Here is an 11,175-nt window from a genome sequence, read left to right as displayed (position 1 = left end):
ATTATTGTTGTTGTTGTTGTTGTTGTTGTTTTATTATTGTTCTTTATAATTTGTACAATTAATCTCCCTGTGGTTCGACCCCGGTCTTGCCGGGTTATTTATTACTTCGATACTCCTGCACTTGGGAGAAGACGTCAATCTTTTAGTCATATCAGTATGATATCTAATACCTTGTTGCCGAAGATAATCACTGAGTGAGTTCTTAAAGAAGTCCATGGCATTATCAGATTGCCATACCTAAATTTATCTCTGAAATTGAGTTTTCATCATATTGATGAATTCTTAAAAAGTAGTACTAGCATTATTTTTTTTATGAAGTAAGGATACCGACATCATCCGAGTGCATTCATCAATAAAGGTAATGAAATAAAGGGCTTTAGACATAGATGAAAGTTGCAGGTCCTCAAATATCAAAGTGAATAACCATAAAGGGTTTAGAGCTTTTATTGAAAGAAGGAAGATAAGGTTTATGATGGCATTTTACCCATTCACAGTGTTACATTAAACAATTTTGGTTTAATTTTTTGAGATAAATAAATGAAAGATTTCCTAGCCTCTTATTCCAAAGCCACACCTCAAACGATATCCTATCACCCTTCATCGCAAAACACGCCTTGTTATACTGCACTTCGTCAATTATGGTCAATTCCATGTGTTGGGAATTTCGACCGGTGATGTTCTGATACTTGCTCATAGGAGAGCCAAACACACTAACACAATATTTAACGTGGTTCGGCAAAACCGCCTACATCCACGGGAGAAGTCAATATATTTAGAGATAGAGAAAGAATACAAAACAAATACATGGAGGAGGAGGATTAACGTGGTTCGGCAAAACCGCCTACATCCACGGGAGAAGTCAATATATTTAGAGATAGAGAAAGAATACAAAACAAATACATGGAGGAGGAGGATTAACGTGGTTCGGCAAAACCGCCTACATCCTCTCTACTCTCTTCACATTTTTATAATTCTCTTCACTCATTTTGCTCTCTTGCATATGCCTCTATTTATAGGCATTCATGGAGGCTTTTCTTCAACAAAGGTGGCTGACAACTCCAACTCTTCTTCAACAATGGTGGCTGCCAACCTTTGACATCTTGGATGAGTGCACATGGTTGGTGCAATAGCAAATGGTTGTTGCACATTAATGGCAACCAACCTAACACCATGTAGTAGAGGTTGCCCAGTTTAACACTATAATTAAGAGTCATCTAGGTTAGAATATCCTAAAAAACATAAAAAAAAAAAAAGCTAAAAAGTAACATTGCAATTTAGTGTTGAAGTGATTTGGTTTGCAGTTAACAAATTGTATTCAAGACTAGGAAGAACCAATACTATATCAAGAGTTATGGTCGTAGTAAGATCAATAAAGCCCTTTCCCTATAATAAGGGAGATACCACTATTGGCTATAAATATGACATGTTGAGATGATGAGTGAAGGTTTTGTAATCTATGAGAGTCTCTCTAATTATATGATCAGATGCATCAGTATCAATAACTTAATTATTATCCATAGTAATTGCAAAAAGAACATTAGCCTTATCAATACTACCTAGTTGAGTTATATTAGCAACGAAGTCCCCTCCTGAGTTGGAATGCTTGCACCTGATGTGGCCATCGCAGCTTTCCCAATAATGTTCTTTTATGGTTTCTTCAAAAAATCCCACCATTCAAGGTATATAATAAGCTCGTAGCAACGCAGCTTGGAATGGCCAGTTTCTCCACAGTGGGTGCAGACATAATTATTCGGTTTTCTTGAACCTAGACTATTTTTTTCTTTGGCAAAAGTAGAACCTACCCTCGTTGGTGTTGGTTAGTTATCATGGTTATATTTTCAGAGGCCAGGCGAGAAACTCCCATGACTTGGCGATATTGTGACTCTCTTCTCACGCATGTATGGGCTGCTTCTAGGTCTAATTTTAGTTCTTTTCGAAGAATTTCTCCTTGGATTTGATCATATTCAGGATCCAAAACCGCTTAAAAAAATATGTACCCACAATCTCATCATCATTGCATGAAGTTGTATAATTCCTTCAACAGATTATGCTTGGGTGTGCTGCGATGATCGATTTCCTGGAAGATTGCAACAAGTTCATTATAATATATGGATAGATCTCCCATTCTGAGTGGTTGAAAAAGATTTTTTATTCAGTTCGAACAATTGTGTCTCATCAAATCCATCATAGAAGGTCCTTGACACTATCTCCTAGATTTCTCTTGCTGTAACAAGACGAATGAACCTCTGCATCAGGTGAGGGCTCATTAATTCGATGATCCAACTCTTTATTTTATGATTTTCGATAATCCATGTATCATAGTTTGGATCATTGAGTGCAGGTTTCGTTGTTGCTCCAATGAGATATCCCATTTTATTACGAGCTCCAATACGCATCTCCATCAACTGAGATCATAATGTGTAGTTTGTTTCATTGAGAATAACACTGACAGGAAAGCCAGAGGTTTCCTACTGAATGAGAATTAGGTTTGATAGCGGGTTGTTTAGGGTGACTTAAACAATTAGGTTTCGTTCGTGTTCTGTCATTGTTTGCAGGAGAAAAATCGTAGAATACAAAGCTCAAAGAGAGATGCAGGAAAGAACAGCAGAAAAAAAAGTTTGTTTTCAGGTCAGCTTTGATACCATGTTGATTACGGCAAACATATAACAAGGAATTTTTGCTCTGTGAAATATTTTCTGCAACTTACATTATTCATTTGTTCAACATCTATATATACAGGGCAGTAATAAAACCTATTCTACTTAGAATCTTAATCTAAATCGGACAACAATTTGTACAAGGAAACAAAGAGATTTCCTATAATATTGGGATCCATACATACCTTGCCAGCTAACAAGTAAGAATGCAACTCAAATCCGAAAAGATTTTGTGATTTCTGGCTTTATTTTTACGGATAGCAATAACGCCATATCGATCCTTATACTGTAAGGAATTACGAATGTTTGTACCATTACAGTTTTACTCATTCAACTAAATGCCAGCAAAATCTTGTAACAAACCCTGTCATCTCTCTCTGTGGAACTTCAATGAGCCAAAGAGACTGTAAAACTGGTTGAAAATGATGTGAGCATTAAACAATGCGACATGAGTTTGCATATTTACTTGTATGCTATTGCACTGCTCATATCATTTAACTTGAGCGCTGAGCCGGTGTGTAAACTTAGTCAATGTTCTTGTGCTTGCAAGTCAGGACAAGGTTGTGTGTGTGTGGTAACAATGCAAAACCTCTAATAGATGGTGAAAAGAGCTTTCTATATTGCCAATTGACACCTCAAACTTGTTTGTACGTATTACTGTATTGTTTTCATACCATTGTTTGGATTAGAAATTTGTAAATGGTAGTTGCTTTCTAAATACATGTTGCTAGTATTTCATTCCAAGTCCCTTTTAAATTTGAAAGCTTGATGGAATCTTAAATGATTTTTCTTGGAGAATATTTGGCCCTTGGATTAGCATTAGGGTGGACAATACCGATCCTGCTATGAGATGTTGTGGTCCGTAAAATATTGAAGCAAATCTGAGGCTAGATAGAAATGTATGCACGAAAGCCAAGAAAAAGAAAATGAAAACTCCCTTGGAGTCCCCCTTGTGTAGGCCAGAGCGCTGATTTTGACATCAAACGTATTGGAATAAAGTTTTGAATTCCAATTGTAATGTCATTTTAACTTTGAGGAATCAAGGAGATTCTTCATCTCATTCTATTTAAGTTAATTTGCATTTACACTCAACTCACATTAGCTCTGTGAAAATTGATCATAAAATCAATCCAACATGTACTTTTATGTCGTTTACATACATGACAGCTGATTTATATGGCTAGAAATTTAAGATCTTGACATTTTAATGCTGTTACAGCTGCTGGAACGTGTTAGCGCTGCTATTCGTCGTGAAGTATCTGTACTTTGTGGCTGCCTATGTTGCCACTCCTCGTAAAGAATCTTCCACTTTGTGGTTGATGCAATCCCATGCTCTTATCCGTGAATGAGCTCAGCATTTTGAGCTTTTAATGCATGGATCATGGAGCAACCTCTCTATCAGGCAACAGCCTGAAATATCATCGACCATTAGTCTCAGCTGTCTATAAAATTCAGTATCTACTCAAAGCAGTTAAGAATGCTGATTTCTTTAACCGCTGGGTATGAGCTGTTCGTGACCCAGTTGCCATGTTGTAGAGGTATAGCAACTTAACTAAAGATATGTCATCATCTTAAATTCTAGAGGTAATTTCAAACGGGGATGTTTGAACATGTTAGCTCTGGATCCCTCTATATATTTACTGTGGAGGTTTGAAATGATATATGGCTCATCCTTGATAGGCACAGACAGGTGCTGGTTGGTGTGGCTGGGAGGGGCTACAGGCCCTTCATTTATGACAAGGGACCCCATCGCATGTTCATATTTCTCAGGGTAGGTTCATATACGATCAGACCACATTGCTTGATGGTGGCTGAAATATAGCAGGTGTACGTCCATGTTGCAGAGATACCAAGCAACCTCTTTAAACTTAAACCGGTCCATGCAAAACAGCATTAAGAAGTGGTTGGTTCTTGGAAGTGGTCAAAAAACATAATTTGATAAAACCACATTCCTTGTCTGCAAGGTATTGTGTTTTTAAAATGTCAGAACTGCCCATCTGTGATGGAGACACCCTTGCCCTCGTTGTATTGTATTTTTCTAGGATGGGCAAGGTTCTTTCTCTGTGATTGACCTAATCTGGTGATGACGCTTCAAAAGTGGAGCCTTTTGGTGTGTGGTCTACCATGACGGGCTCCCCACGTGAGTGACAATTTGAAGCCCAAGTCAGCACTCCACAACCCAATCCAGCCTCCACTCCCTCTCTCTCGAAAATAAAGTATACATAGAAAAAGTGACGTGAAGGACTCCAACAGCCTTAGGTGATGCTGAACCATTTTCACAAGAAACTCTGGTCGGCTTATTTTTTAGATTTTCTTGCTTAGCTCTCTAATTACTTAACTAAGTATTGTTTCTCCCTTCCTCTCCCCGTTATGGCACATTATGCCGTCCTTTGTCTGTCCAATGTCCACTTGTCGCTCATTTGGAGTGTCTCTGGCCCACCCATTTAGGCATCTATGATATCAATTTGTGTGTGCTATGACAACCTACCTCTCATGATTTGTCTTGATCCATATTTTACAATGGCATGAGTGTGTTATCGACAAGGATTGGATGGCCATTATCGTTTCAGAGGTTGTATTTGTTTTTTAAGTTAGTCAACTGTAACCAGGTCTTTGGCCTGTGCATGCATGACGTGTACGAAACAGCCTTCCTGATTGAGGATTGTTACAGGTATAATACACAGCACAGGACTAGCAAATCAGAGTGGCTGCGTGGCTGGAAATAGTAGGAGAATCTCGTTGTTCAAAAACTGAACTGTATTGTCCAACAAATTCATCTACAGGGAACCTTAATTTGATGGCTTGGGAGGAGGATTTGAGTTTGTGAAGAACCTGTGTTGAGAGGAGGTGTCTTGCTGCCCAGCTGGACTTTACCTGGGTCTGCATTGTTATCCATATTAACTGCTGTCAATGGAATCACAATTACGAATTCAATAAGCTCTTAGGGTTAGCTTTTGGTGACCTGGGACCACATCTGAACTTCCAAATTTTTCCATTGCCCTGGAATCTATAGCGCTTTTAGTCTTTCTACCTTCACCTACAGGTCTTGTAAATTCAATATTTAGTTAACCCTGTTTCCCAACACCAACAGACCTACTTTGTTTCTCGTGTTGTTGGTGAGGATATGACAAATTACAGCAAATGTCGTAGAAAAATTTCAAGAATGTCTGTTTCCTTGGACAATGTTGCATCCCAGTTTTCAAAAGATATTGATTGCAGTGTATGACAAGATTATTTTTTTTTCACTGGTGTTGAATAAATTGAAAAAATATCATACAAAATGCAAATAAATAACGAATTGACATACTAACAAGAAGCTTTGACGAAGATATTCTCACATTTTATAATTAAAGGCAGCCCTAGTAATGTACATATTTACATGCAAAATGAATCTAAAACACTTTAATAACACAATATTTCAAGTAATTAAAAATCTAAAATATATAAACATAACCAATCTATTTATTTATATTTATATTGTCTACTAGATAATCCCGTCTCATTAATAACACAATTGAATCAAACTACTACATCTGCTTAAAAGGCTTTATCATCTATTATGACATCATCAAAAGTTAATTTCTTTCTAAAGATTCAAGTATAGTGTAGCAAACATTAAACCACTAGGATGTATAGGAGTAACTCGTTTTTTTTATCAATATTATAAAGCATCGATACGGTCTTTAAACCCTCTCATAATATGAAGCCAACCTAATAATAATAAAATATTAATGTTAAATTAAATTATCAATATATAAAACTCTTCATTTAACATATATTACTTATAAAAGAAATTAGATTACTTACAATATTTTGAATACATTGAGCATGTTGCTCATAATGCTTGTATCTCGATAAAGGAACCTCCTTGAGACCCAAAGTAATAACATGATGTGTGCTAATCATATACCAAATCAAATACTTCTCATATGTCTCAATCATCCATGCATCCCACATCGACACATAAGCTACATAGCGACTTCACCAGTTGTAATTATTATTTTTACTTGATGAGTTATGACATGCAAAGCATTACTCGTATCGATGTCAAATAGAATATGTTGTCTGTAGTAAAACTGATGCATTACTTGATATAGGAAATATAGCTCAACCATTTTGAAAAAATATCAGTTGAACCACTTATGTCTATATATCCATTCTAATAGTGCAGATAGCTGGGGCAACCACAAATCTTTTATTTGAGCAAGGCATCCATATGACCTTTAAAATATAAGTTTTCTAAATACCAAACAGATACAATTCAGTGAAGTCAAGTTTTTTATTTAACAAATGGTTAAAAAAAATTACATGGAAAGCATGATGCTCAATTAGCTCACTCTAACAAAATCTCAATACATTTGTTGGATTATTTTCAAATATTCTACCAGCACATCACCTAAAATTACAAATATATTAATTTAATTGTATTTTTAAAAGTTACAATTAAACAATATAAATTTGCATTAATATTGCAAAATAACTTTGTAATACCTGTATCCTAGTGGGAGCTATAGTGAAACCCTAATAGTCTAGACAGTTATAGGCAATAATTTGAGTATCTAGGGCCGACTAACATAAAGATGCTCCTAGGACAATAACTACTTTTAAAGAAAAATGAGTTGATTATTTATTGTTAACAACAAATATTTTAAACATAAATAGTTATCATCCCATTTTTCAATTCATACCTGAAGAGTAGCAAACATCCCCTAACCTATATGATCCTCTTTTTGCATGCAAGATATGAATGCTTGTACAAGCATGTCAAGACAGCAGATCTCCAAATATATATAGGGATGATGTGAAAATTATCTAGAAGCGTTAGATAAATTAATGACACATATCTACCTTAAGATGTATGAACAATATATTGTCAAACAAATATAACATACACACACACACACACACACACACACTAAAATACCTACATAACACATTAAGATTATCATAATAATTCATGCAAACTTAACAAATAATTAACACATTCAAATCATAATTTAATATGTACCTCAGCTAGACCATGTCGTCAACATTATCTTGTGATGTCGTAAATATCTTCTCAATTCATTGAAAACGTATGTTACCCTTTTCAATTCAGAAAGAACGAATGTCAATCCAAATGATCGTTCACAATCCATCTACGAATACTAGTAGATATGATTGCACGTCCATTAATAGGCAGTCCAAGCAAAACCGACACATCCCATTGTGTTGCATCATTTCTCCATGCCTAAGATGGAACATGGATCAAACTGTGATCAAGCTTAATGTAATCTAGACAAACAACAAAAAAAAAACTTGTCTGGAACATATATGGTTAAACTCATTCATGTAGTCTTATCCGCTTGTATGTATGACAATAAACAGTGAACTCATACTACATAACAATTTAACTTATAATTATAAACATATATTATACCTTTAATGATAAATAAATTAAAAATATATTAAAATTAGATATTCTTGTAATGTTGGCAATAATATTAGTGATAACAAGAGCCACAATAGACTTTAAATACAAAAACATTCGAGAATGTTTAGAGATTAGGATAAGTTTGATTTTTGGTTTCTTCAATAAAAAAATGAAAGTATTTGATTTGTGTGTTTTTTAATCCGAGGAAGAGTTTAAATTTTAATTAATATTACACTTTAAAAGTATATCTTGCTTTTTAATATTGATATTTATTAAATATCACATTTTTAAAACTTAATAAGGTCAAAATGTGTTATTTCATTCCTTTTTTTTTTCAAAAAGTGTGGTATTCTATAAAACTTTAAGTGTAGTGTGCTCATTTAAAAAAAAAACCCTGAAATTAACAGGTTCAGAATCCTTGGAGATTCGATCCATTTTGATATAGCTTCAAGGAATTTGGTTCTGCCAGGTAATCTTGCCTTTCCCAAAAGGGAGAGAGGAACCTCGTGTGGTGTGGAGGTGATATTCTTGCAAAAATCTTACTCTCATTCTTATATTCTGATGCTCATGCGAAAGGATTTTCTTTTTACAAAGTCCACTCTGAGCAGATATAGATGCTCTCTCTTTCCTTTCCTTGTCCATAACTTTGAAATTTATTCCATTGAAAATCATTTGCCTTCTAGACAAAGAATCAGCTCTGCACGGTTAATGGAGTAGCGTAAAATTGCTGCTTAAACATGTTTGAAGAAACGTTTCCATTTGCAAAAGAGGAGAAATATCACTGACTTTGAAATTTTGGGATTGATTACATATCGATATGTGATTATACCCTTTGTTGACAACTTGACATCCATATTTCCTCTCTACATTACTGGCAACAGTTAATGCCGGGTTTGTTTTTCTTTTCTTTTCTTGTGATTCCCCTTCCTGTTATAGCCATACACTCACAGATGAGAGAGACGAAACCCGAAAGACACAAGCATTAGATTGCTTAAGATGACTATTCTGGTTGAGAAGCCAGAACCCCTAAATACGGATACAAGAACTAAAGACTAATTAAGAGGGGCATTCTAGCTATGGTTTTCTTCTAACGTAAGGAAAACTATTGCAACTACTACTTTCTTCGTGGTCATCTGATTCATTACAGGACACCTCCTCTGTGATTCCACTGGATCCTGAGGATGATGAGGAAGGAGCTAGATTCAAATCAGTTGTCTTCTCCTTCGTCATGAAATCATAGAAAACAGGCTCAGTGGCCCTGAGTTTGGGCAGTCTATTATCATTGCCAACTTGAATGTTTTCTTCCTCATTTTTGGTGCCTCTCTTCTTCAAAAATATGCGGCATAGAACCCAATTTTCCATTGGCACCACAACAGGGCCCTGCAGAAAATTCGACGGAAATGATCAATTTGACCCGCAAGCATGAACAGAGTTAGCAACAATAATGTATTCAAGTGGTTAAACGTGCTCAAGATTTTTCCTTTTTCAGGAATTGTACTTTGCAGGAACAGAGAGATGAATCTTAGTAGAAATGGGTTTTAAAGATCTGATATGAATTTTTTTATATATAGCTTGGTAGAAAAGAAAATGTACCCAGTAAAACCTCTACCTGAGTTGAATTCTTATTTTTCAGGGCATTGCAGGCTGTGGTTTCAGTGCTTGCAAGGCGGTATTCATGCATGATCCAATCAGTCCTAGTGCCATGGGGGGGTTTTCCTCTGTAAAAAACCAGAGTTTTCTTCATCCCCACAGCTTGATTGCCCTTAGAAGTCACAATTTGCTTGTCTATTCCAGTTGCCTTCCAGTAGCCAGAGCCTGTGGCTCTGTTGGATCGATTCCCATTGGGATATTTGGCTTCTCTGGTGCTGAAAAAGTACCGTTCTTGCTCCAAATCACCTGAACCCACAAACGCCATATATCAGAACAGAGTAGAAATTATCTCCGTAATTTTTCTTGCAACTTCGTTTACTCAAGTAGTGTGAGCCACATGACATTGCAGTTTGGTTTTAATTGAAAATCTATCTTTAGAAATGCCTTTGCTACTGAAAATTTTAAGAAGATCCACAGCTACAAAGACACAATTACAATAAATATACCATTTCAACTGTCAGTGATTGCTCTCTATGCATCGTGATAACTAACCTGGCAAATCCCAAGGATCAGACTTGCAAACATCGACTTCAGGGATTATGGAAGCGGGCAAGGGGCAAGCGAACACCTTTCTCTTCAAGTACTGGACAACAAGCTCCTCATCTGTTGGGTGGAACCTAAATCCAGGAGGCAATCTAAGCACACCATTCTTAACAAAACTAAGCTTCTCCATACCCCTATGAAAGCACCTCAGAAAAGACTGTATATGTATGTATGTGTCTTGTGGCTCAAAAATGTCTCCACCAGCTACTGGAGCTGCGCAATTCTAGCTCAAAGTCTAAAAACTCATGCACACTTCTTATAGTTGTAATAACCCATTAAAGTTCTTCATAAAGAGAATATTAGACAAAGAACCTCAAGAAGAAGAAGAAGAAAAGGAGAGCAATAAATAAATTATTAGAGTGTAGAAAGACATGTAAAGAGGGGAGAAAAGGGCGAGAGAGGGAATCAAAGAGGTGTGGCTATTTGAGAGGGAAAGCGTGGCTTCTTTTATAGTAATGGGTGTGTTTGAGGGGAAGGAGAGGAGGGGGGGTCATTCAGAACAAGGACGACTCCAATGGCGTAGACAAGACTCAAACTCTTTTCTCTTGACACTGTTTGTCGTGAGGTTATAATAAACGTTTAAGACTTTTAAGCACTTATTTTTTTGTTTCTCTGCGAAAAAGTTTTGAAGTTTCAATAAATTAAACCAAACCCATAAGTGTCGAAGAACTAAGCTTTAGACCATGTTTATTTTTTTATTTTTAAAGTATTTTAAAAAAAAATTAATTTTTTTATTTTTAATCCATATTTTTTTAATATTTTTAAATTATTTTAATGTCATAATATTAAAAACAATTTAAAAACATATAAATAATTATTTTAATATATTATTAAATAATAAATATTTTAAAAAATAACCATTTTCAGACACACCATTAATGAGTTCTGTTCGGCCGCTGGGGGATAACCGAA

At 35.6% G+C, this 11,175-nt stretch overlaps 1 protein-coding gene and 1 long non-coding RNA gene across 3 annotated transcripts in view; one reads left to right on the top strand and one right to left on the bottom strand.

Annotated features, from left to right (window-relative positions):
• LOC105133739 (uncharacterized) overlaps window positions 1–5,879 on the top strand; it is a 25,686-nt gene extending 19,807 nt beyond the window's left edge. The window contains exons 3-4 of one of the 2 annotated variants that reach the window (XR_843854.1): window positions 3,877–4,195; window positions 4,338–5,879. This is a non-coding gene — a long non-coding RNA (uncharacterized LOC105133739). Of the gene's footprint in view, window positions 1–2,862; window positions 3,016–3,876; window positions 4,196–4,337 lie in introns of those variants that run through there. The other variant, XR_843853.1, reaches the window with a different exon arrangement.
• Window positions 5,880–8,828: 2,949 nt separating this feature from the next.
• On the bottom strand, window positions 8,829–10,787 carry LOC105133738 (NAC domain-containing protein 18-like). Its single transcript, XM_011037830.1, has 3 exons — window positions 10,213–10,787; window positions 9,680–9,966; window positions 8,829–9,450 (listed from the first exon to the last, which is right to left on the bottom strand). Exons 1-3 carry the CDS (start codon window positions 10,391–10,393, stop codon window positions 9,145–9,147), a joined length of 774 nt encoding a protein of 257 aa, XP_011036132.1. The 5' UTR covers window positions 10,394–10,787; the 3' UTR covers window positions 8,829–9,144.
• Between the last annotated feature and the right edge of the window lie 388 nt (window positions 10,788–11,175).

This window comes from Populus euphratica, unplaced genomic scaffold, assembly GCF_000495115.2.
Source record: "Populus euphratica unplaced genomic scaffold, PopEup_1.0 scaffold37.1, whole genome shotgun sequence".
Taxonomy (NCBI): domain Eukaryota; kingdom Viridiplantae; phylum Streptophyta; class Magnoliopsida; order Malpighiales; family Salicaceae; genus Populus; species Populus euphratica.
The sequence above is the reverse complement of the archived record's forward strand: the minus strand, read 5'-3'. Positions and strand labels throughout refer to the sequence as shown.